General features: G+C 46.1%; 1 protein-coding gene across 8 annotated transcripts in view; it reads left to right on the plus strand.

Moving 5' to 3' along the window:
* The window catches only part of PRKCH (protein kinase C eta), a 233,037-nt gene that overhangs the window by 131,952 nt on the left and 74,021 nt on the right, over positions 1-27,064 (plus strand). For all 8 annotated transcript variants that reach the window (XR_014820289.1, XR_014820295.1, XR_014820298.1 and 5 more), the window contains exons 7-9: positions 525-652; positions 4,101-4,244; positions 4,416-4,589. Coding sequence is in view for 2 of the 8 variants with exons in the window: in XM_021062478.2 (XP_020918137.2) it covers positions 525-652; positions 4,101-4,244; positions 4,416-4,589 (446 nt within the window). In the remaining 6 variants the exon portion in view is untranslated. The remainder of the gene's footprint in view (positions 1-524; positions 653-4,100; positions 4,245-4,415; positions 4,590-27,064) is intronic.

Below are 27,064 nucleotides of genomic sequence, written 5' to 3' on the forward strand. Positions count from 1 at the left end.
TTCTGTGCTATGAGGGTTACCCAAAGGTAGCGCTCAGAAAGCTTTACTTAGAGATTTTTCTCTCAGAAGCACCATCTTGTCTCAATAGCCATCTACATGTGACTTTAGATTGCCACCTTCTACTGAGAAACACAAGGAACCATATAAAGGCACTTGGCACAATTCCTTTTTATTCAGGTGGCAGAGCTGTTGCTGTGATGAACATTTTGAATTGTGCTGTGAAATCAGTGATGACTGTTAAAATATGATGTAGGTCAATGTCTTTCATCAGGTCACGACGGGGGAGAAAAGAAGGTATTTGAAATTTATGATTCTTCAGTGTACAAGGCTTTCTGCTTCTGCACAAAACAGAAATAGAGAAAATGTCAGGGATCATTGTGTCAGTTTAGTTTGATGAGAAAATGGCATTGTTCAGCCTGTGCAGTTCCTCGCTCACAGTCTTTCAGGTTCTCACAGTTCTTTTTCACAGCCCCCGTGGACACGGCTCCTTTCTCAATGTGGATCCCTTCTCCTCTTCCCTCCAGTATGTAAAATGAATGTACACATTCGATGTCAGGCAAACGTGGCCCCGAACTGCGGGGTAAACGCGGTGGAGCTAGCCAAGACTCTGGCGGGAATGGGCCTCCAACCCGGAAATATTTCTCCAACCTCGGTGAGATTTTGCTGTTTTTTTTCCCCCTGTGTTGTAATTTAGATGTTGTTCAGATGTGCTGAGCCCTGGTATCATGTGTGGCATAATCTCAGCAAATACAGTAAACAGACTGATTGCATTTTGAAAAAGCATTTTGTTCCACAAATAAGATTCTCTGCACAATTATATGACAAAGAATAATGAGCCTGCAGATACAGCAAGAAGCAGAAAAAGAACCTTTTTTTTTTTTTTTTTAAATCAGTTTCCTGTCATTGTGGTTGGGTGAAAAGCCTGGAATCCAGGGGCCTGAGTTCATGGTCTTGGCAGGGGCCCCAGCAGTGCAGTTGACCAGTAAATACAGGGCTCTGCTTCCTCCTCTCTGAAGGAATTGAACTGGAAGACCTGGGCTTCTCCACAGCCCTGGAATCCAGTAGTTGTGCAGTTTTTGTTTATAGATCAAGAATTAATCTCAAGTTCAGCAGCAGCCAGAGGCGGGGGTGGGAGTGGGGTTCTTCCTCTCTGCTCTTGGGAGTGGGTGGAGCGTATCTACCGCTGTGGATGTATTTTGTCCTGTCACCTCCCTGGGTGATCTCCACCTGCTGTTGTCCTTTAGCACCTCAGCCACAGCCCAGGCCTCTGTCCTATTGCTGCCTTTCTGGCCAGGGCATTGCAGAGAACTAAGAAGGAGCCATGATTACTGTTGTGGTTTCTCAAATGTGTAGCTTGAGGTCTGGTTTGGGAAAATTCTAGATTTAATGGTCACATATCTCTGGGAAGTGGATATCTCTTAGGAAGGGAAGTGCTATCACTGTCAGGTTCTTGGTTATCCAGACAATGTCATCACTAACCACTCCATTTCCTTTTTACTGAAAGGCCCCTTACCTGGTAGGTCAGGGGCTTAGACTGACATTGCATATCTTGATTTCAAAGGCACTGGTACAGTCCTTCAAGTCTGTGTGTCTTTCTTATGCACAGGCAGGCAGGATGCTATACCGTGTGCGGGATTTCTAATGCATGGGACAGCTGTGCCTGAAATCACAAGATAAGGATTTCAGCCTGCCCCAGGCTTTTGAAACACCCTGGGGATAAGCTGGGCAATGTGGCACCACCTCTAGGAATAGGCAGGGCCACCTGTCACTTGAAACAAGTATCTTTATACTGTTCTGAAACTTAATAGTGAGAAAACCTACATTACCTGTTATTTGACAGTTCAACATTAAAAAGAGACATCTTTAGTCTATCAAAAGAGAAAAAAAAAAAAGATTGAGAAACACTGGCTTAGAGTCTTCTGGCCAGGGCCAGCCCAACCAGGGGAAGTATTTAAATGGAGGAAGTGAAATTCAAGCTGGTAAAAAATTTTCTTTTTGAAAACTTTATTGTTAGAGATCTTGAGGAGAACCATTAAAGCAATTGGATTTTTTTTTTTTTAAAGGGCCGCACCTGGCAACATATGAAGGTTCTCAGGCTAGGGGTCGAATTGGAGCTACAGCTGCTGGCCTATGCTACAGTCACAGCAACGCCAGATCTGAGCTGCATCTTTGACCTACACCACTGCTCACAGCAATGTGGATCCTTAACCTACTGAGCAAGGCCAGGGATGGAACCTCTGTCCTCATGGATGCTAGTCAGATTCGTTTCCACTGAGCCACAACAGTGGATTTTAAAACTGATCCGTCTGTTATCTTCAGTCACTGTTTCACTGGGTGGAGTAAGTCAAATCCTTGTAGTTTCAGGCTGTCGTCTAACTGTGCAAACATTACTTAGAAATTGTCCCTGATGAACTTTTTATTTTTTTAACCCCAATATTTCATATACTCCAAGATGTTAGATTTTTGGTCTCTTGGTTGGTGGCCGTTTGTCTTATAAATATCCCAGGGAGGACATCTGCACATCACCTTGCCTTTATGTAGCACCCTCACCAGGATGGGGCTTGATAGAGTGGGATGAGGCTGGAGATCTCACTCAAGAGGCCACATCTACTCCCCATTCTGTGGGCTGCAATTGGAACTCTCATTGTGTTGGTGGTTAACCTTTTATGAGGGCAAGTAGACCATATATCAGAAATCTTCAAAATTAACACTTTAGTCCAAAGAGTTCCCTTTCCAGAAAGTTATCTTAAGAAAATAGACAATTATGATGATCATGACAGTAATGATGACAACACAACTTGGGTTTATTGATCTAAGAGCTTTAGGTGTGGTTTTTCATTTGCTCCTCATAACAACCCATATGGCAGGTGCTATTACATCCCCTTTGTTAGAAGAGGAAACTGAGGCACAGAGAGGTAGATAACCTCGTGGGGTTAGGTTGCAAAGCCTGCTGGAGAGCCTGGATTCCTAATCACCCTGCTTTGAAGATTTACATGCAAGTGTAGTTACCTTGGGTTATTTATACTAGCGAAAAATGAAAGGAGTTCCTATCGTGGCACAGCAGAAACAAATCCGACTAGGAACCATGAGGTTGCTGGTTCTATCCCTGGCCTCTATCAGTGGATTAAGGATATGCTGTTGCCGTGAGCTGTGGTGTAGGCTGCAGACGCTGCTTGGATCTGGCGTTGCTGTGGCTGTAGCTGTGGCTGACAGCTGTAGCTCTGATTAGACCCCTAGCCTGGGAACCTCCATATGCTGTGGGTGTGGCCCTAAAAAGAAAAAAGACAAAAAAAAAAGTGAGAGATAATCTCAATTTCCAGCAGCAGGGGAATTCATAAATCAATTGTTATATATCCATAATACAGAATATTGGACAGCCTCTAAAACTCATGCTCTTGAAGGACATTTAAAGATATGGAAAATATGCATGACAAAATATTGAATAGAAATGTGTGTTATGAAACAATTTTATTGTATTTTTAAAAATGAATCAAGTGTGACAATAGATGTGTTTATGTGCGATGTTTTTATTTTTTGTTTTTTTGAGAAAGCTGATGAGATTATAGGTATTGTCAGCCTTATCCTTCATATATTTGTTCGTTGTTCCAATATTTACATTCACTTTCATTTCTCTTTAATGATTTAAAGTATTGTATATAAAATGTTACCTCATTCTCGTCCTGGTGTGGAGCAGTGTAGTGGTGCATGAGTCTCTGAGCAGACCTGAAAACTGCTCTTTGCAGAACATGGACACCAGGTGGAGCTCTCAGAACCCGGCCACCATGTAGAAGGCTATGGCAAGAAACCAGAGGGACCAGACTAAGAGATTTGTTTTTTTATACACTCCCATTTGAGCACAAACTGAAACTCAGTGGTTTAGATATATTTTTAAATGATTCTCTCCCAAATGCAGTAGGCACGGATCAAGAGCCAGTGCTGAAGCAGTTTTGAAATAGCAGAACCTGATCACATGCCAAGCTGAATGTATCTTTCCCCACGTGTTGTAGGGAGGGTTGAAGCTGCAAATAAGGTCTTCTCCATCCATAAATGCTTCCTGCTCCACTGTGATTTCTGACTCGATGTATTCCTGCTCTTTGTAGAAGCTTGTTTCCAGATCGACCCTAAGACGGCAGGGAAAGGAAAGCACCAAAGAAGGAAATGGCATTGGGGTTAATTCTTCCAACCGACTTGGGATTGACAACTTTGAATTCATCCGAGTGTTGGGGAAGGGCAGCTTTGGGAAGGTGAGTCTTGGCTTCAACTCATTGGGTTAGAGGAAGCATACTTTATGTGTATTGTTGGCATGTGCGTGTATGTGTACACACACCCATTTCCCTTTCTGTCCCATGCAAGCTCACACCCTAAGCGCTGCAAGAGTTCTCATGTTTACGCTCCCTTCTCCTGATTTGCCTTAGGTGATGCTCGCAAGAATAAAAGAAACAGGAGACCTCTATGCCGTCAAGGTGCTAAAGAAGGATGTTATCCTGCAGGATGACGACGTGGAGTGCACGATGACAGAGAAAAGGATCCTGTCCTTGGCCCGCAATCACCCTTTCCTCACCCAGTTGTTCTGCTGCTTTCAGAGCCCTGTAAGTAGGACTCACACTCACCACCTTAATGGCCTCCTTTCTTCAAAAGTTGGGACCACCAGATGTGAAAGGTTTCATAGAGTATCAGAAACTTTGGGGTATGGCTTCCAGGGTGGGTTCATTTGAAGTATCCAGTGACTTCTGATGACCAGAACCAATGAACTCACCATTTCCTTTCATGCTGTCCTGAAGAAGGATCACTTTGAGGCTTGTGTGTCCTAAGGTGGAAAAGGTCTTTATACATAAGTCTTCTCTAACAGAGAGAAAGTCACAGAAGTCTAAGAATACAGTAACGGTCATGGGCCTTTATCTTGCTGACCTTGGCCTTGGCTTCATTTCCTAAAAGCTGAACTCATTCTGACCCAGGGGAAAGAGTTCAGACCAGGGTAGGCCCAGAGAGGGCACCTTGATTTGTAATGTCCCCAGGCATTGCTCCTGGCCTCAGTCGGGGACCTTTGCTGGCTTCTGTGGACTGATCCTGGGATTCTAGTCTGGCTGTCCCATCACAGTGTGCATGTAGGAATGCTTTTTGGCTGCAGTTAACAGAATATGTGACTGATAGTGGTTGACACAATAAACAGAAAGGGTGAGTTTAGTTCATTAGCTCAGACTTTTTTCTTGAGAAGTCTGACAGTAGCAGTGTAAGGGTTGGGTTGGTTGCTTAGTGATATGAGGCATCTCTTCCCCTTGGGGGTCTCATGGTATTTGCCATGGACCTAAATGTCACACCTCATACAACAGCACCCAAAGCAGGAAGCACAGGGGACAGAGGCAGAAGGACTTCACAGGCTACTTTCCTTATATCAGGGAAAGACTTGAATTACAGGCTCACCATTAGCTGAGAGGGAGCCTGGAAAAGCCAATACCTTGCCAAGATAAGCTGCTTCACTGTGACTGGCTCCTGCCAACCTTGAGTCCTCCCTCCAGACAGAGCGCCTGGCTCCTCATTTAGCACTGGGCTCAGACCTGGGCTTCTCCTTTCAATGGAGAGGGAAGAGGCACCCATAAAGGCACCAAGAGGGTCTGCCACAGATATGACTTAACTTGCTGTCAAAGGCATTCTGAAAAGGAGAATTCGGGACCTGCCCTTCCCCTGTGCCACCATAAGGGAAGTAAAGGGTGTGGTGGGAGCGGGATGAAGGCTTCCCTCCTGGTCCATTGATGCTGCAGTGCATTTCTTGGGAGAGTGACAGCTGTGCTAGGGCTGGAGGGCCCAGTTAGAATTCATCAGGCAAAGAGAATGAAAGAGGCCATGGAGTACAGGGTAAATAGCTCAGGCCTGTGGCTACTGGTAAATGGGAGCAGGGGCTGTGATTAAAGCTCATGAGCATAAAAGGTGAGGTCAAGAAGGGGCCTGGTGAGAAGCAAGATAGCAGAAGTGGGCCAGGTAAGGATCAGTCTGTGAGAGCTTCATAGGCCCTGTTAAAGGAGCTTGGATTTTAGTCCCTAAGGATGAACAGAAGACATTCAAGCAGAGGAATAATCAGATTGAATTTTTAAAGTATAAAAAACTACATTTTTGCAATAGGTATTACAAGCATCCTCCAAGTATCCATTTCCTTTTTCAGCAGTGGCAATGCTGAGTCCTTAACTGTTAGGCCATGAGAAACACCTTCATATCCTTTCTTGAAAGAAACAATTATTACTAGTTTCCAGTGTAGCCTTTCACAGATTTTTTTTTGCACATAAAAACCTACACATTTTGTTCATCCATATTTATTTTAGAAAACACACATAAAGGGTAGTATATATTTGGCCACTATTCTGTACACCCCCCTCTTTTTAAGAGAAAAAGTCCAAAATAGTTTTATTGAGGGAATAAATCTCTATAATGTAGCTTGCAAAATGTATACAATTTAAAAAATTAAGCTATAGTTGATAAGTAACACTATATTAATTTCAGCTATACAAAGTAATGATTTGCTGAGTTCCCATTGTGGCTCAGTGGTAATGAACCTGAGTTCCGTGAGTATCCGTGAGGACATGGGTTCAATCCCTGGCCTCACTCAGTAGGTTAAGGATCCACATTGCCATAAACTGTGGTGTAGGTCACAGATGCGGCTCGGATCCGGCATTGCCGTGGCTGTGGCGTAGCTCTGATTCAATACCTAGCCTGGGAACTTCCATGTGCCGTGGGTGTGGCCCTAAAAAAGACAATAAATAAATAAATAAATAAATAAATAAAGACTTGCTCTTTCTATATGTGATAAAATGACCACCACAATAAGTCTGTTAACATCCGTCATCATACATAGTTACAGTGTTTTTGTTCTTGTGATGAGAACCTCTAAGAGCTACTATCTTAGCAACTTTCACATACGCAGTGCTGTGTTATCAACTCTAGTTGCCATGTTGCACTTTTCATGTCCATTCACCTCATTTTTTTGAAGACTGTAATAACATATCTTGAGATTGTTTCCTCTTTGTACATACCTGGCTGTCTCATTTGCCAATGGCTGCATAGTATCCTATTTTAAGAATGTGATGCATTTCATTTAACTGTTTCCTATTGCTGAATATTTAGGTTATACTTTTTTTCAATCCAAGTTTTAGTGAGTCCACTTATACTTTATCTTTACGTACTTGTACTGTGATTTCTATGTGATACTCTACTAGAAGTGGTCTTGCTTGGTCAGCAGTAGATGCATTTATAATTTTGATGGAGTCAAAATTATATCTTACCTCACTGCGGTTAGAGATAGCTAACATGTTATCACTTATGTACCGTTCCAAGTGCTTTATGGGTATTATCTCAGCAATCCTTACAGTAATCCTATGAAGTATGTTCTATTAGCATCCCTCCCATTTTACAGATGAGCAAACTGAGGCAGGAAGACATCTAGCTTCCAAGTGGCAGAGGTTTTCAGGCTAGTCCATCTGAATACTGAGCCCAAGCTCTTCCCACCTGCTTGCTGTATTTCTAAATTCTCACTCCCAAACCACGTGAGAGAAAGCTTATTTCCCCCACCCTCCTATCGTGGCAGGCTACTTGTCATTTTGATGGTTGGAGAGGTTTTGAAAAAAAGTGTCTTTAGAGTTCTGATTGGCATTTCTCTGACAGTGAGTGATGCTGAGCTTTCACATATGTTTAAGGGCCATGTATGTTGACACAGTCACATGTGCAGCCTGGAGAATGGATGGAGCAGGGAAAGCTGGAAGCTGGGAACAGGGAGGAAGTGTGAAGAGGGACACATGGCATGTACTTCCAGGCAGTCCAAGTATATCCTGAGGAGCCGGGGCTTCAGCTAATAGCTTCTGGGGCACTCCTTCTTCCCGCCCCTCATGGTCTGGGCTCCTTGAGGCCATACCCTCCTCACCAGAGTCTTCAGTGGCTCCAGGAGCCCTGCTGCTCTGCCCTGGAATCTCTGCTTCCTATCCCCAAGTCCCATGATTCTTCAGAACTCCAGTTTTGTCCATCCTCCCCTGCTACCCGGAGTACCACCCAAACGCTACTTGCCATGCTCTGTACTCTGTTCCCCTAAAGCCTTTCCTCTGCCCTCACAAATTGTTTGCTCAGAGAATAGTGAGGTGGCGGCTCTGGGCTCAGGAACATGCTTAGAAAGAAGGAACACTGGTGGGTGGTACTGGGCTTCAAGCTCACCTCCCCAGTCCATGGGTCAGGCAGGGCCACACTCAGGTCATCTTCCCAGGGCTGCACCAAAAAACAGATGGTTTCCTATGACTTTGGTCAGACGATAGTAACTGGCTGATAACCTTTGAGTCAGACCTTGACTGACATGGCTGTTTCAAGTTACTGTAATGAACAAATAAAGAACTGTATCCTACTCAAGTCCAGGGGACTTTTACCTACTAAAGGAAGTCCTCGTGATGCTAGAACAGCAGACTGAGATCTTAAGAACAATTAGTGGAAAAGAAATTAACCTGGGACATATTGGAAAATCAGTGACTATAGCATATATATTGCAGAATTTTCAAGAGCAACCTGAAGTATATAATATCCCTCAATGTTAGTGTCCATGTGGGATTTCCACTGTTTCGCAGGTGAAGCCTTTAAACAACACTGGCCATTTTTCCCCCGTGACAGTTTTATGTATGGCCACAAGGTGGCAGTCATTACCGCAAGGTGATTTTTATTTCTTCTCCCGGGAGAGAAAGGAGCTGCCTTTGGAGTTTAAAATTTGTGCTTTGCACTAGAGGTCTCCAAAGCAAAGGATAAAAGGAATTTCCACTTGCCCTAAATCTAGATGATAAACCAAGTGCTGGGAACCAAAGGCATTTTTCTCCTGCTGAGATAGAGATATGTAATTTTCATTTTGCTGTAGTTGAAGTTTTCTCTTGGATTTGCGAGTATCAGGCTCCACTAGCAAGGATGGCCTTTGCTCTCTGCATCTGTCCATCTGTCAGAAATCCTCAGTCACTATCCTCATTTGCTATTGAAAAACTAACTCTCAAGAACAGCAAACATGAGTGATCATGAGAAATTACAGAGGGTAAGGTTCTACTTTTTAGCTCCTGGGTTTGACAGGCCCTGACCTCTGAAATGAGATGCTAATAAGCGTGTAATGCTGAACTGTGACAGTCTCCCGAGCAGAATTAGAGGTGAGCTGAGGGAGGTGTGGGGGTCACTCCCCAGCTGTCTGCAACGTTATCACTTCTTCGTGAAAATGCTTGTAGAAGCAGCCCTCCTCTTGCAGCCCAGCCCCCACATGGAGTGGGTGTCTTTCAGGCCAGAGAAAGGGAGCAACTTGCTGAGGGTCCCTCGGGCTGTGAGTGGTGGAGACAAGGTTCATCTCTGGGTCAGGCTGACTGTGGAGGCCGGCTCCATCCACTTGCCGTCTCCCGCAACACTTAGCTTGTTGATTGTCCATCTACTAAAGCTTGTTGATTGTCCATCTACTAAAGCACCTCCTATCTGCCCTGGCTCCCCTCCAACCCCCTGATAGGGAGACAGCTTATCCCTTGGAAATGGAAGACCTGATTCCTTCCAGCTCTGTTTTCTTCTGTCCTAATGGCTCGTGACTACCTTAAAATTCCTCTGAGCCTTCAGGTTCTATGGTTGAGATGAAAGCAGGATTGCGGTGAGGACCAGAGGCGAGAATGCAGATGTGGTGTTGTTGCACGTGCAGCACTGTTCAAAAGCTAGTATGGGCCGGGTGCTTTGATGACCGCCTCCTTCCCCACCCCAAAGACAGATGTCCCCAGGGGCCAGCACAGACCCCACCCAGACACACCCCACAAAATAGAGTTTGGGAGCTCCTTTTGTTCTTGGCCAAAACAAAAAGATAAGCAAATTTCAAACAACAGATAATTTATCAAGTTTGCTACATAGGATTTTGAGCCCATCAATTATTGCCCCTGATCTTTTCATGATAATACATGCAACCTGCAAGTATATCATGATGTTGGCATCCTCATAAATTTCTGAGAGCATTGCCGATCCTAATAGTTTGTAAATGATTTGATAGTCTGGATCATGACTTACAAAAATGCTTTCTAGCCTTGGATCTGTTGATTTTATTTCTGATAATCTAGCTGTAGAAAACAACGTAAAGAGTGAATAAAGGTTATGCATAAAGATGTTTAATTTTCATTGCGCTCGTTACAGTAGGAAAATATTGGACACAGCCTCAGCGTTCAGCAATAGGAATCCACTGCAATACTCTTCTGTTTGGTGGTGGTTTTCAGCCAGGAGAGAAATAATTGCATATTGAGTAGCTAAATGGTTGTGTGTCACTGTCAGAAACCTCTGACATCTATTATTTACTGCATACAATCCTTACATCAGCCCTAGAAGATAGGTCTAGTTATTATCTTTATTTTCCTGCATGATAGAGTAAAGGAGTTGTTACTTGCTCTAAATCTAGTGTGGTACATGGTGGAGCTAGGAGATGGGAGCCCAGGAATGGAACAGAAGTGATGATCGTGAGCCTCATGAATCCATATCAGGTTCTGCCCAGGACAGTGACTTGGCCAGCCTGGTCACTCCTCCAAAAAAAGCCTGAAAGGAAATGATGCCAGGAATCTATCAGGGCCTGTTACTCAGGTAGTGGAATTACGGATGATCTTTCTCTTCTTTGTTCTGTCTGCCAGCTGCTGTAATGTATTTCTGTTTCTTTGTCAGTGGGGGTGGGAGGAGTGAGGTGTTCTGAAGTGGGGGGTGCAGCCTGGTGATGTGACACCGTGTTCCCCACTCTTTCAGGTTAAATTCACTTCACATTTCCTTCATCTCCAGCAGTGACTGTGGTGTCAGCAGCTGAGCCGCTGGCATTTGAGGCCTGGAATCTGGGGCTCCCCTTGGCTCTGTTGGAACCCTGGCTGAGTGCTGAGGGCAGGACAGGAGGACAAAGTAGTGGGAGCAGCAGGAGGGGGATGGCAGAGTCAACCCTGGTCAGATGCTTTAGCCTTTGTTCAGAGACCCAGTGTGTTAAAGCAGAGGTTTCCGTTTGGAAAACCTCAGATGCACTGTGCCCTGTGCTCAGGAGCTGTCTCTGGTCTCCAGGGCCCGGGCCACGTGAAGCCATGAGTCTGTTTTGGGGGAAGAACTTAGGTTTGCCTTTGTGACCTGCAGCCCAGGGAGGGTTACAGATGACCCGGGAATGCCTTTAGCAGGGACAGAGCTCATGCTCTCAGCTCCCTCCTGACGGAGTGTCCCAGGTCATCTGTGAAGCAGTGCACCTGGAGTTCTTGGCAGGGGTATGACCTTTGTTGAGAAGCCACCCCTCAATGTCAGTCACAGGGCAGAAATCCTGCCTTTGGGGGTAGCACAGACAGGAATATTTGCTGTCAGCTTACTCGACCGGGGCAAACTGACTTCAGTGCACTTAAGTCACACTTAAAATATGTATGTCTGAAAATCACCCAGCAGCATGGGTGCAAGGAAACTGTCTTTTCTCTGGGTTCTCCACTGTTATATTAAATATTAGCAAAGGAGTGTATGGATGAGAGAGAAAGACAGAAGAGAGAGGCAGCAGGAAAGTCATGTGACCCTGGACCGTGTCTTTCAAATCTCATCAGGAGCTGTCTACACTGCAGCCTTCAATGGGGGAGCTCTGAGTTCTCATCCTGACCTAGCCAAAACCCCCTTGTCTTGAAGAAGGTCCCCTGCCTTGGATTTTTTTTTTTTTTTCCCAGTTAAGTACCTTTACCTAAATCTGTATTCTTCTGTCATGGACCTGTTGTCAGAAATTCCTTCCAGAGGGACGCTCCACTGGCTTTATGCATGTGCGGTCAGGAGGTCAGCCAGCCCTAAAGAGCCCTTCAGCTCTCATTCCCTGTCCCAGGGTTCAGGGAATACCTGGCAGTGGCAGCCAGGCCCAGGGATGAGAAGATGCATTTGGTCCCTAAGCTCTAAGTCACAGTGACATCCTGGGCCAGGGCTGGGTGACAGTGAGTTAGGTGAGGAGACAGGGAAGTACAGCCACAAAAGCGGAAAGACTTCTCCCTCAGCAGGGCAAGGCCTCTGTGAACACCTTACATAGCTGGTGGATCCTCGGAGCCTAACTGCCCCAGCCTTGCAGAAGGGGTGGCTGAAGGATGAAGTAGCAGCAGCTGCTATTCACTGAGGCCCTAGCGGATGCTGGATACTTATGTTCATTACCAGGATCTGGACAACTGGGCATTTAGGTATTTTTCACAAATATCTTTTGGATGAAATATCTCCTGATGCCCACGGTAATCCACAACAAATACGAAGTGTAGATACTATTAGCCTCATTTTTTCCCCCTGAATCTAAAAGTATTTAATTCTCTTTATTTATTATTATTATTATTTTTTGTCTTTTTTTAGGGCCGTACCCATGGCATGTGGAGGTTCCCAGGCTAGGGGTCCAATCAGAGCTGTAGCTGCCAGCCTACACCACAGCCACAGCAACGCCAGATCCAAGCTGTGTCTGTGACCTACACCACAACTCACAATAACACCAGATCCTTAACTCACTGAGTAAGGCCAGGGATTGAACCCACAACCCGGTTCCTAGTCGGATTCATTTCCACTGCACCATGATAGGAACTCCTAATTCTCTTTATAAATACATGCAAAGAAGAAAGTAAAAATAATTCACAATCTTACAGGCCAAAGACAACTCTTATTAGCATTGTCATATATGATCTTCCAGGCTTCTTCAATGCATAAAGACTAAACTACCAAGTTTATTCCACATTATCTTTTTTCATTTTTATTTTTTCCATCATAGTTGGTTTACAGGGTTCTGTGAGTTTTCTACTATACAGCCAGGTGACCCAGTCACACATACCTATATACATTCTTTTTCTCACATTATCTGCTATCATGCTCCATCACAAGTGACTAGATATAGTTCCCAGTGATATACAACAGGATCTCATTGCTTGTCTAGCGTCATTTTAAAGTTCTGGAAACTGAAGTCCAGAGAGGTGAAAGAACTTGCCCCAGATTACACAGCAAGCAAGAGTCGGGCTGGGGTTCTTAACCAGCTTCCTGATCTATGCTAGTTGCTTTATCCCACAAGTAGAAATGTCCCCTCTGCAATGTGTGCAGCTAAGGAGAGTGTCACCAGGCAGGAATTCAGCCCCCCTCCCTTTTTTTTTTTTTACAATATACAGAGTGGTGGCCTTTTATAAAATACCTAAGGAAAGGCCTTTTCCTTTTACCTGTTGGGTTTCCTCCCTTCCCTGAGCCATGGGTACCACACATACAATTGGGTCAGCTTCTGGGTCATTTGGTAGAGTTTGCCTTTGGCTCAGATAAAAACAGAAAGCGAGCCAGAACATGGCGTTTCCCAAGTGGGCATGTTCCCAATTTATTCATCGTGTTCAGGCCCGGGACAGAATGCACAGAGGTTGTTTCCAGGCCCTGGATTTCTGGGAGGTTTATTTCGGACCTTTGCTTCTGTCCTCTGAGGCTTCCCGGCTTCCCGCCTCTCTGTGACTCAATAGAGCCATGGCAATGAATGGGAAGGAGGAGAACCCGGAGTTCTGGCTGTTCCCTTCGCTCCCTCTGCTTGGCTCCGCCTGCCAGAACACTCGGCGTGACCCAAGGGTTTGAAAGGTTTGGCATGTGTTTCCCTTTGAGGTTGTTTTGTTGTAGCTGGCCTCGTTGCTAGCCTTCATCGATGCTGATGACCTAGACCTGGCCTCGACCCCCCACCTCCATGGTTCTAAGGTGGTTCCTGGATCGCCTGTCATTTCCTGTGACTCATCTGAGACTTGCCAGGATCAGCTCTGGTCTCTGCATTCCCCGACCGCTGCCTGAGCTTTGTGGTAGTGAGTTTTGGTCATGGTTTTCCCTGCCCGTGCCTGGGAACCTGCCAGAGTCTAGATCCCCTGGCCTTAGCAGGGCCCTGCTTTAAAACCATGGGGCTTGAAGTGCTGGGAGTGGCTCCAGGCCTGAGAATGTGATGGGCTCTCTGCCAAATAGTTTAGTGAGAAGTCAGCTGGACCGGAATCACCATGATGGAGAGCTAAGCCAGAGAAACAGTCCTTTGAATCCTTGGTCTAGTTGGGATGAGAAGATTAACACACATGGAACAGACAGTACAGTGACTGGATTTACTTTCTGCTACAAAAGGAAAGGGACCCGAAACTGGACACTGGATTCTGGGGGAGAATCTTACCTACAGGCCAGTCTTTCTTTGGTTTGTTATAAGACTAACAATCCAACTGGCAGCACCTCAGGGTGGCCTATAGGTGATACCCTGGGAGTAGCTGGAGTGGGTCTCACTTTGACCCTGAACCGAGAATCATGCAGTGTAAAAGCCCACTGCTCTGGGTGGAAACCGTAGGCCAGAGTGGACTGAAGTTTTGAAATACTTGAGTTCCCCATAATTATTTCATCACTGGTAGGAACTCAGCTGTGTCCATCTCTTCCAGATTATTCTGAGGCCACTCACGACAACATCAGCCCACCCTTCTGTATAAATGTAGCAGAATTGGAATCACAAAGACTTACCCGCCAGCAGGTGACCATCAGAGGTGTCAGTTCATTTGGCCATGTGCCTGGCTTGCTTTCAGGGTATGTGCTCAGCTTCGAGGTCTTAGGGTGCAGCGGTGAACACAGGAGGGGGGCCCTTCCCTCATGGAGCCAGGTTCTCCTAGGCAATTGGGGACCCAAGCAGTCTGTCCACAATGTGGAGTCAGCCGCTGAGCCTCTGAGTGATCTGGTCACAATAGCAGTTGTGAGCCTGCCATCCGCTCAGAGGAGAGCCCATAGGGCTTGCCTGGAAGCTGCATGTGCACACGGATTCATATGTGCTGCAATGGAAGGAAGACCTGATGGAGATTCCTGGGGGCAGGGATGGGCCAGGATCCTTGGCCCTGCTGGGCTTGGGGCAGAGCTGAGCAGCTCACCTCCCCAGGCTCACCTTTGATGTTTACGCTGTGTCATCCACTGTGAGCACTGGCCTCTTCTCTGGCAGCCCCACACCCGGCTGCATGGACCCTCTCCCGCCCCCAATATCAGTGCCTCTAGACTGATTGCTGTCCTGCTGGTCCTGCCCTGTGCTCTCAGGTAGAACCTCAGCTCTGGCTCACAGCAGCACCCCCCGCCCCGCAACCCCTACACACATGCTGGGGGCCTTTGGTGAGCCCTGCCCTGTCTTCCCTTCCCCGCCCCCCAGGGATTCCTGTTTCCTTTCCGTGTGAGGCCTCCTGGTTTCAGTGTATTTGCACAGTAGAGGAGCCCACTCCCACCCACTTCTTGAGGACGGTCTATAAGGATATATTTCTCAGGTCTTACGAAGGGAGTCTTGGAGTTCTTCCCAGAGTCTCTTCATTCCATTCTTAGGGCGTACAATTTTTTTCAACATGAAAATGATGTAATATGTAATTCCCAACTAAAACAGAAGAGGAGAGCCCTTCCAGTAAAAGCCCCCCGCCCCAGCCACCACTGCCATGCTTTTCCCTCCTGTGCTGTGGCCGTGGGAAGTGCCTTTGCCCTTGTCCTTCCTGTCACTTCCCACTCCCAGGGAGTGCGGGGTCATGGTCTCCCGGTGAAGTGGGAAGCAGCCCATGCCAGCAACAAGCCCAGACCTTCTGCCCTAGCGGGCGTCTGCCAGTGGGGCTGGGAGTGGGGGTCCAGATGAGTTAGGCACAACCAACAAAGTAGAGAACTTGACCTGGCACGCTTCCAGCTCTTCAGAAACCTGTGGGCTTGAGGGGTTGCTCATGAATGCAATTGTCCCTCCTTACTTTGGCTTCAGGGCAGATCTGTGGCAGGAAGTTATCTCCACCTCGCTCAGAGCTTCACCCTCTACCTTGACCTTCACTAACAGACAGATAGTTTAAGTAAGTGAATGGCTGGGCAATTTTCAACCTTTCTAGTAAAATAAAATAATTAAAATTAAATCACTTATTTGCATAATTTTCTGGCTACTAATATTTGGGGCAAGGTAATCCTTGGTTACAGCGGCTGTTCTGTACACTGTGGAATGTTTTGGCAGCATCCCCGGCCTCTACTCTACATGCCGGTAACCCTTCCCCACTTATGAGGACCAAAAACACCTCCAGACAGGACCAGATGCCTTCCCCTGGAGGAGGAATCTCTCCATCTGAGAATGGCTGCCTTGCAGGAGTGTCTGGTGGTCTGGCCTAGATGGGGGAAGTCAAGCGGGCGAGAACACTCTGCCTTTTTATAGGGGCCAAAGCAAAACGTGTCCAGTCTTCTTTATAAAAACATGAGCATTATCTCTTTTTTTTTCCCCTTGAGTTTGTAGACAGAGTTCCTGTTTGGAGGCTCGGGGCAGCTGTCAGGGGCTGCACTGTGGCGTTTGCAAGGGCTGGGGCCCTGGGCTCGAAGAGGCTGCGGAAGAAAGGGGTCTGGTGAATGTGAGTGAGGGTTAGCACACTGCCAGCAGTTCTGATAAAGGCAGAATTATCAGAGCTGGGGGCATGTAGGGAACAAAAGATTAGCTCTGTGAGCATATATTTAAAAGGGGTATATGTTAAAAATGGAGGCAGTCCAAAGAGCGCCGCTTCTTGTGTTTTGGCGTTTATACTTGCAGTTTACTAACAAGGCATTGAGTGAGTGGCATTTTATGAAAATATTTGTCGCCACCCTGGTCTTATAGGGGTAGCTATCTGTGAGTCACAGTCCCATCCTGTGTGTGATGCATGTGACTGGACTTTACAGATTGAGATAAAGCTCTCAGAGCCATTTCCCAACCAGTGTAGAAGAATGTGCTGGTAGCAGTACAGGGGTGCTTTGGTGGAAAGTGGACTGGCTGTTTTCTTTCTTCTGTTTTCCATGTTTGGCAACGTCACTTCAGCTTAAGACACAGATACCTGAGGGGCTCTCTGCAAAACCGAATGGTTCTGCATATTAAAAGTAGATCCTAGCCACCAGAGACATTGCCTGTTCCTATATTGAATGGCAATATTGTACTTACCTTGCATTTTAAATTCAATTCAGTGAAATGTTTACTGAGCCAGACACATTATGTGCCAGGGATTGAAGACATAGAAAAGAACAAAATGTGGACTTGTTGCTTTCAGTCAAGGAGCATCCTAAACACAGATACCTTGTGTCACTGTGTGATAGAAGAAAGTCATGGCTTGCTCCTTGGGGACATTGGAAGGCCTTCTGTGGGAGGGGCTGTCTGAGCTGTACTTTGAGGATGGCTAGGAGCCCTACAGTGACAGGAGGGGGTAGGGCCTCCCAGACAGAGGTAACAGCAGTGCAAAGACACAGATGGGTAAAATTGTATGATGCGGAGTTCCCATTGTGGCTCATCTGGTTAAGAACCTGACATAATATCTGTAAGGATGCAGGTTTGATCCCTGGCCTCACTTAGTGGGTTAAGGATCCTGCATTGCCACAAGCTGCAGCATAGATCACATACGTGGCTCAGATCCAGTGTTGCTATGGCTGTGGTGTAGAATGGCAGCTGCAGCTCCAATTTGACCCCTAGGCTGGGAACTTCCATACACCACAGATTGAGCTGTAATAATTTTTTAAAAATTACAAAAATAATTTTAAAAAATATGCAATTTTCCCAGGAACCCCCTCAGATAACTAGATGTAGTAGGACTGCAGGAGAGGAAATGTGGGGAGAAAAGAAGACATCTTTGCTGAAGAGTTTAGACTCAATCTTGAAGTGAAAGTGGCAAAGGATTTGAAGTCAGGGAGCAACTGAATATTTGCATTTTAGGAGGGCTGGAGGTAGCCCTATGCAGAGGGAGGAGACAGGGGGAACAGAGCTGGAAAGGCTGCTGAACCTTCCTGCTCCACAATGGCAGTCACAGGAGTGATGAGTCAAGGAAACACTAGAAGGGGACTTTTAGGATGAGAGAGTGAGAGGAGTGGTCAGAGTTCTCACTGGTTAGGAGGACCTAACTGGGTCTCACTGGGGGATAGAATAAATGGGTTCCCTTTGCAGAAAATCCACTGGTAAGATGGCTATTGCTCAGAGAGATGGTTCAAATGGCAGATTAGATTTTAATGCCAACAGAGTCCTCCTGGCATAGTAGAAACTATAATTTAAAATATTTCATGGAGTTCCCGTAATGGTGCAGCAGAAACAAATCTGACTAGGAACCATGAGGTTGCAGGTTCCATCCCTGGCCTCGCTCAGCAGGTTAAGGATCCGCTGTTGCCATGAGCTGTGGTGTAGGTCGCAGACGTGGCTTGGATCTGGAGTTGCTGTGGCTCTGACGTAGGCCCGCAGCAACAGCTCTGATTAGATCCCTAGCCTGGGAACCTCCATATGCTGTGGGTGCGGCCCTATAAAGACCAAAGACAAAAAATAAAATAAAATAAAATATTTTGGTAGGGTTTTATAGAGGGAGAAGAGAGGAGAGATGAAGAGGGATTTCTATTCTTTCTTTTTTTTTTTTTTTTTTTTGGCCACACCCATGGCATGTGGAAGTTCTCAGGCCAGAGATCGAATCCATGCCACAGCTGTGACCTACGCCAGATTCTTAACTCATTGAAGCAAGCTGGGGATCAAGCCTGTGCCTCAGTAACAACCCTAGCCCCTGCAGAGAAAATGCCAGATTCTTAACCCGCTGCACCACAGTGGAAACTCCTGAAGAGGGATTTCTAGGTGATAGTGGCTAAGGGTAGGGAAAAAAAAAGAATCAGAAAAAAGTGGTTACATAGGAGGAGGTGTCAAGATCCAAGATGAAGTCACTTTACCAAAGGACTCCAAGCTAGCCAGCTGCTGGATCTGGGATGTGGTTGCTGGCGTCACCGTCAACCTTCACTGTTGCCATCACTATTCTCATCCTTGGGGTTTGACTGGCCCACCAAAACTTCATGTCACCAGCTGTAGCTTCTTTACAACGTTAACCCAACGTCCTCCCCTGGGTAAACCTTTTCACTTGTTTCAGATTACTTTGCCCTTCCTCTTCCCAGAGCTGTGCCTTTTTCACTTTGGTCTCCCTACCTTTATAGTGAGGTCTGCTCTTTCTTCCTCCGTGGACCCTGGGGATCTGTATTTCACCACACTGCAGAAAGTGTCTTGTTTCCCAGCCAGAGGGCCGGAGAGAAACAGCGTTATGACTGCTCTGGAAGAGACTCAAACTCAAGAGAGCACCTGGTTGGCACATTCCAAATGGAAACCTCCAGCATATAGCCCCATAGCACAGGGAAGGGACAGACTCTCGGCCAGTGGATTCCCAGGCATCATCTTGAGGCACAGAATGTCTAGTTGATCCACAGACCCAAGGGAGATATGAAATCTTGACTTCTTTAAGAAAGTTGCAAGAGCCTCTGTCATGAAAAAGGATCTAACAAAGTGAAATGACATTTTTATTCTTTATTCCATAGCTCTATACAAATTAAAGCCATAAATATCTTCAGTCGATTTGTTTCTGTTTGATGCTGAAACCAAAATCTTTATAAAAAGAATGTACTCTGTGAAATAAGGATTTAAAGGAATCCTATTCTGCATACTTTTGAAGGACCAAAACTTTTTTTTAAGTGACTAATCACCTAAGGTATCATCTTTGGAGAATTTAAATTCAGAATGAAAACAGCATGGCCTATGAGTAAGAATCCACTCTCAGAGACGCCTGTTTATCCAGACTAATAACAATGATATTTGTCATAGTACAGGGACTAGACTGTTAACACTGTCCTCTTATTCTCAGCAACTTCATCAGAAGTCCCACTAATTGTAGGACTTCATAGAAATGGCATTGGAAATAGTATGCAACTCTTTAAAAAAAAAACATGGTTTCGATGACTTGGTACAAGGAAATATGTAATATAAGCGAAAAAGGCAGGGTATGTTTTCACGTTTTCTCTTTTTCTGCTCTTAAACATGTTATAAAGTATTACGTATAATTAGGATGTAGTTAAAATTACCTTGTAAATGTCTTGGGCTCCCTAAAATCCCCAGGTCTTTGGATACTAAAAGCCATAAATAGTTTAATTTCTCCTTATTTTTAGATTTCTATCTCTGGGTGTCAGGATTATAGGCAATTTTATTTTCTCCTCAATTTTCCATGTATTTACTTTGTAATTACATTTGAACGAGGAACATGTAATTACCTTTATAAACAGGGAAAATCCAAAAGCTTCAGAAATAAAGGGAAATGAAGTGGCATCAAGCAGGCCTGCTTCTCTTGGACTCTTTCACAAGCTATTTTAACTGCGGGCAGGGCACTTCGCTTCTTTGCACTTGACTTCCACAAAACAGATGGATAAAACTCATCTTGGCAGTTGGTCTCAGCTTTTCTAATGTTCTCGTTTAAATTTTATCAGGAAACAAAAAGAGTCTCTTGCTGTGTTGGTTCCTCAAGGGTTGATTAACCCTTACCCTGGTCCAGGCACAAGAGGTGGTGGTACTGGAGGTGAATCATTTGGCATAGGGGCTCTGCCTTAAAAGGTTTCCAGTCCTCCACTGGAAAACAAGACCAAGTACACAAAGCCAGCACAGCCAGCTCCGTGATGCTGGGCAGATGTGCGTGGACCAGAGATGCCCAAGGAGGCTCCACCAGGAAGAGCACTCTTGTGCTTAGGGATATACCTGATCATCTGTTTGCTGCTTCTTTATGCTTTAAGGAACATCCTGGCCCAGATGTTTCTCAGCATCTTGAACTGCAAGTTTCCTTGCCTCCTTTCCCACGTCTGGTACCTATGCCAGTAAGCCTTGTGAGCTTTCCTTACAAGAGGCCAGAATACATCCAGTTCACCAGGAAAACACTGGGTCTTTGGAAAGAGCTGTGTGTTCCTCTAGGTTTAAAATGCAAGCTCCTAAAGACTTGTTATATTGGAGACATATTTTCACCTTCCCAAAGACTAGTCTCTGAGCTCAGATAGGATGTTTCATGCCTGTGAACTTGAAGGGAGGCTTGCCAGGTGATTGAATTAACTTCTCATATCTTCTTTGCAAAATCAATTTAAAAAAAAAAAGCCAGTTGATTCCCTCTCCTTGTTTCTTCCTTGAAGTCTTTCTAATCAGTCTTAGTGTGGTTAAGTTCAAGTTATTTCCAGTGTAGGCATGGTGCAATCAGATTTCCTCACAAGGGTGCTTTTCCACTGCCACCTCTTTGACGTCAGTAACTGTTTCCTGTTGATTTGCACTCCCTATTCAGCCTGTCGATGACTTTGTCAGAGAGAAATCATAAAGCAAGAGGCGCTTATGAGAAATTCAACACAGTGCTGTCTATTATCAGAGATTTCCTTTTCCTTGTCTACCGCTGGTCAATAGCACTCTGCAGCTTTTGATATACGGTTAATGTGTTACTCATTTAGAAATAATTCCAAAACAATTCCTAGAACTTGGTAAGTAAGTATGGATGTGGCTCCCAGCTTGGCATTGCCTTAGAGCAGTAACTAAATTAGTCATTTCTTTAAATGTTGTCTCTGTTCTTTGAGTTATTTCCAAAAGGTAATCTGCTTCCTCGTTGTAAAACACATCTTTAAATGAGATTTACATGTGTAAAGGGCAGTAACTATGGATTCTGGCTTTAAACAGAAGAATCTTTATCTGTTTATAAGAATGAGTTGGGAGTTCCTGTTGTGGCTCAGTGGGATAAGAACCCGACATAGTGTCTATAAGGATGTGGGTTTGATCCCTGGCCTCACTCAGTGGGTTAAGGATCTGGTGTTGCTGTAAGCTGCAGTGTAAGTCACAGATGTGGCTTGGATCCGGGGTTGCTGTTGCTTTGGTGTAGGCTGGCAGCTGCAGCTCCGATTTGACCCCCCTAGCTCAGGAACTTCCATGTGCCACAGGAGCAGCTGTAAAAAACAAAACAAAACAAAACAAAACAAATCTACTTTATAGAAGAGAAAAACTATAAGAAGTCTTGTTTACCATAATATGTTTGTAGTTCATAGGGGAGCGCATTTGCTTTGCAATAATGATTAGTATTATAAAGCTCTTCAAATAGAGACTATGAATTATCATCTGATATTAGAAAAATTTAAAAACTTCTTGGAACTGAAACTTTGGTTAATGTGTTTTGATTTATCAAATCTAGTTTTGTGACCCCCTGTTTAGTATTCACTTGGGAGAAAGAAGTACACCTTATCAGGTCAAGACCAGGTGCCAGGAAGGGCCCTGTACCCCGGTAGCTGGCCTGGGGTCCTCCTGACTCCTGGAACCTTTGAGATTCCTGTCCCCAGCTGAGGGTCCTTGAGCGGCTGCAGCAGCAATTCTGTTTGCTGTTTCGTTCTTGTGTCCTTGCCTGTCTGAGGGCTCCAGGAGCAGATGGCCATGGCCCCTGAAGCCTAGCGGAACTGATAGCTGCTAACCTTTACTAAGCACTTGGCAAGTGCCAAGTACTGTTTGAGCCTGTGAGTTCAGTCATCTTCTTATCCCCATTTTGCAGATGGGAGTTCTGAGAGAGAGAGAAGATAAATAGAGTATGGCAGAGGCTTTGGCATCTTGGGCTTCCTGGCTCCAGAGCCCACAGCCCTCACCGCCCCATGATGCTTCCTCTTAGCAACATCAGGGACTTCAGTGCTGGCACATGGCCTCCCAGAGGTAGATTTTGTCCCCTTTGTGTGATGTGGAAGTAACAAGAGTGAGTATTGGTTGAGATCCTTTTCTGGGCCTGGCCCTGTGCTAGGTACTTTGCTTCTGGTTTCATCCTCACACAATCAGTGTGGTGATAGGTGTTATTACCTGAGATTTATAAATCAGGAAACCTCCTGCCCTTTAAAAATTGGTATGTGTCTCGGTTAAAATTCTCCTGGGAGCAAGGAATGGAGAAAAACTAAGGTCATGCGAGAAGGGAGAAGTAGGACTTCCCATCGTGGCACAGCAGAAATGAATCCAACAAGGAACCATGAGGTTGCGGGTTCTATCCCTGGCCTCACTCAGTGGGTTAAGGATCCGGTGTTGCTGTGAGCTGTGGTGTAAGTCGCAGATACAGCTTGGTCATGCATTGCTGTGGCTGTGGTGTAGGCCAGCAGCTGTAGCTCCGATTTGACCCCTAGTCGGGGAACCTCCATATGCTACAGGTTTGGCCCTAAAAAGACAAGAAACAAAAAAAAAAAAAAAAGGGGAGAAGTAAAAATACTCAAGAGTACACTAGTGTCTCATGGGACCCCAGGACACAAGTGGCCAATCTCTCCGGGGATCTGAAATTGGAAAGGTGTGAGAGACCCAGGTATTTCCTTCTCAGCTCATTCACCACTCCTCATTTCTTGTCTTTGTCCTCTCTTCTCCCTTGTCCATCTGTCTGTCCATCCATCCATCCATCCATCCATCCATCCATTCAGGCTTTCACTGCTCTGATATACCGAGAATTTCATGTATCCACATCACAAAGGCAGCCTCTACTCCCTAATTCATGTTCCCTCAGTTCCTGTGCACAGCACAGCCTGCAGGAAAGCCTGCCCATCTCGGTTCCAGTTTTCTAGGAAAGAGACTGTGGGGTGGTGCGGGGTTGGGGGGGAGGTGCAGCTTGGGCCAGCTTGCCTAGTAGGAGGTCCATTGCTTACCCACGTGACCGCCCCTGGGCCGTTCTCTTCGAGAGATCAAGGAGCCGAGCAGGTACCTCCAAGGGGATCCAGCTCACGGACCCTAAGGGGTCTCACCTCTGGTGCATGCTCACTCTACAACCACCCTCCTGATGTGCTGTCACCTTGTCACAGGTACCATAGCACTTTATCTACCCAGGTGTTTTGCCTCTAACTTTTCTTCGTGCAATTGCCTGTCAGTTTTACCTCCTCAGGAACAATCCTTCTGAGGGGCTTTAGGAAAGGCCCATTGCTTCTTCTGAGAGCCGCTATCAGGTCAGGGGATATTTTTATCCCCTTTGGCCTGGGGAAGTAACGCCCTGGGCAGGCTTGGCCCAGGCTGCAGTGGGTTAATGCAACCAGGCAGGTGATGACAGAAATTCTATTATTAACCAGGCACCAGCCTCTTGGCCTCCTGTAACTCACTCCAGGCTGGGCTGGGCTGGGCTGGGCTGGGCTGCATGAGACAAAGAGATTTCTTAGTTGCTTTTCTTCCCCCAGGTGTTGCTCACCCTGTGTTAATGACTTGCCTTTGTGGTGGGTGGAATCAAAAAAGAGGAGCAAGTGACAGACCAAGGGCTGGGCCACTTGGCTTTAGAAGGGAGGTTAAACCAGTCTTCGGGACCTTAGATTTCCTATGGTGCTGGTCAGGACAAGGTTTCGCTTGGAGGATCTGGGGCTTCAAGGAAAGCCGTGCAGGGGTCCCGGCTCAGTGTCTAGGAAATTGAATATTAGAGAAACTGGAATGCTGTCTATACAGGCTTCAACCCAGAAATAGCCGTCTGCCCTTGCTGCCCAAGGAGGGACCTGGAAACACCCAGAAATGACTCAGGGCTGCCTTAATCCACCATGCAGTGAGCGCCTCCCTAGTGCGTGGATCCCAACTGATGCTTCCGCTGGCTGCTTCCCAGCTGGGTTGGTCCAGCAGGGCTTAGTGTTTGTCAAGTCATCAGCGAGACTGGTTCTCCGGCAGCCCAGATGGAGCGGAGTCGTGGGCAGGAGGGGATCTTCTGCCTCATTGCTTCATCTTTGCTTTGCTTTTCAAAGGGCCTTTGCTCAACATGAAAGGTGTCCGGCTTGATGGAATTCATTCCACAGGAGTAAAACTCAGCCAGAGTTGTTGGTTTTTGGAGCGGGTGTTTTATTATGTGTGGCAGGTTCCAAAACTTCCTGGAGTCTTTTTTCGAGCTAAGCCCTTGAAAGAGCAGAGCTGCCACCTGTTTTGGCCCACACACTGGCCCTCTCGTTATGACTGAGACCCATAGGTGAGTGATGGTGTGTACTCAGAGGACTGAGGCCCTGCAGTTCTCAGCAGTGGGTCACCTGCGGATGGGGTGAAAGGAAGCCTCCTAAGTAGCCTTTTCTTGTTGCACCAGCGCTCTATTGTGAAAGTGGCATTTATTACTGTGAGGACCCACACTCAGCAGGCTCCGCACTTGAGGACCATCTCTCACGGCGGGCAGTCACCACACCCAGCTTCACACCTGATCCTTCAGCTGTGCATTCACCTGGATTCCTTCTCCCCTCCATCCCCACTCCTGCTTGACCCAGGCTTCCCTATCCTTCCAGGCTGCTGAATCAGCCCCTCTTAGAAGCTTTCCCCACATCCCATCCCAACCTCTAAGCCTCTCTGGTGGCCCTGCTCTGTATGCACGGGACACCCCCTCTCCCGCACTGGGCTGTGTGTTCCAACTGCAAGAGCTTCCTGGGAGCAGGTCCTGGATCTCATTCATTTTATGATACTGCATCCCCAGCCTAGGCCTGGCATAATATGTCCTCAGTAAATGTGTGTTCCTTCTTGTTAAGAGATTTGAGGAAGCATGAAAAATCTCGGAAAGACTCCGTAGACTCTATAAAGCCTTCAGGGACCAGAAAGACCCTCCACACCCAGAGAAGCCCCAGGATCCAAACTAGCGCCAGTTGAGTCTCCTTTCGAATGTGATTCCAACAAGCCCGAGGCCTCAGAATGGCTATTGAGGGGGAAGGCGCTTCCTAGGGGCCCTTAATAATGGCCCACAAGGGACATGAAGACCTGGCTTTCTGTTCCTGCTTTCCTAATCCCACCTCCCACTGCCTGCATAACTGCCCCAAGACACAGGCTCATAGTTGCACTTTTCCAACATCCCATCTTTCAGATGAAAATTGAAGAAATGTGGAGGAAGCCATTTGTGACTTTGGTTTGTTTCTAATTATAAGAGTAATATACACTCATCATAGAAACCTTCAGAGATACTAAAAAGTATAAAGAAGAAATAATTGTCACCCCAGATCTCATAAGCAAAAGCTGACTTGTCATCTATAGGTAATTTTTGGTCTCTTCTGTTCATATCTGCATCTTTGGCTATAACTGAAATCATTCTGCACATTGATGTGTATAATCTTTAACTGGAAACATCTTCACTATTACAGCTACCACCAGCAACAGCTGCCACTGTTTATTGCACAGTTTCTAGAAGCCCCACCTGAGGACATGTTTAATGAAAGTTTATTGCTCAGGATGGCTTCTCACCCCCACTTGATGAGTGAATCTTCTTTGTGAAAAGCTAGAGACCTTTTGTCAGCTACCTCCTCCTCTGCAAAAGAAATCATGTAGGAATTGCTGCCAAATTTTAACTTTGCCTTTGCAGCAGACATTTTAAAATAGAGGGAACAGAAGTGTAGATAAACAGAGGGTCTCTTCACAGCAAAAATAGCTTGCCAGCCAATAAACATGTTTTTATTTTTCTGCCTTGTGACATCATGATAGGTCTTTGATAGGATGGACCATTACTTTTCCTTACATTGTCATTCTAGCTCTGCTGGTTTGTTTTCCCTTTGCTTCCTTAAAGAGCTGTATGTAGCCTGGGGGCCGTGAGCTGTACCCTCTGTTCTAGGTGGTGCTGTACAGGAGGTTAGAAATGACACTCTGGGTAAAAAGACACCCATGTTTTCACAGTTCTAAAGCTTATGACTTCTTGCTGTGCATCCCAGGAATGTGAGCCTCCCCAACCTCCCCGTCTCGCATATTATCTAAGAATCTGCCTTCAGGGCTGGTGGTGGGACTAAGAAAGGAGAATGACCAAGGCTGGAAAGCAGTATTTCCTTCCCCAAATCTGGAATTTAGCCCAGAGTCTGGCTTTTCAGACTTGAGATTATGAGAATCATTTTGCGGGGGAAACTAGAAATGGATGAAATTTCCCTTGGAATGCCCGTATCTCTTTGATGCCTGCTGTATGAGAAGCCCTTGCTAAGTCCATTGATTTCCTAAGGCCTAAGGAATAGCCTCTTCCCTACTGACCCAGTTCCAGCCATCAGGTATTTTGAGCTATTGAAATTCGTGTGACTCCCCATGACATGAAAAGGTGAAGAGGCCAGTTAACAAACATGTATAAGGCAGATATACTTCTTGAGGGGGTGTTGGGGTGGCTTTGCCACCTAAGTCTTCATCGGGCCCCCAAAGCCCCTCCAAACGAACTCAGCATCAGTGCCACAACTTCTGGTGGGGATGCAGGTCTTAGACAATTTCCATCGCATACTTACCCTCTGCCCCACCCACTGCTAACCTGACCCCACCTCCCTCCACCAGCCCTGCCCATACAGAAAATAGGGAACACCATTGCTCATCCAGGCTCCTCCCACCCAACTCTGC

This window comes from Sus scrofa, chromosome 1, assembly GCF_054392235.1.
Source record: "Sus scrofa isolate SSC_HxYL_T2T_F1_AM1 chromosome 1, Sscrofa_HxYL_maternal_Yorkshire_Landrace_v2.0, whole genome shotgun sequence".
In the NCBI taxonomy this organism is placed as follows: Eukaryota; Metazoa; Chordata; class Mammalia; order Artiodactyla; family Suidae; genus Sus; species Sus scrofa.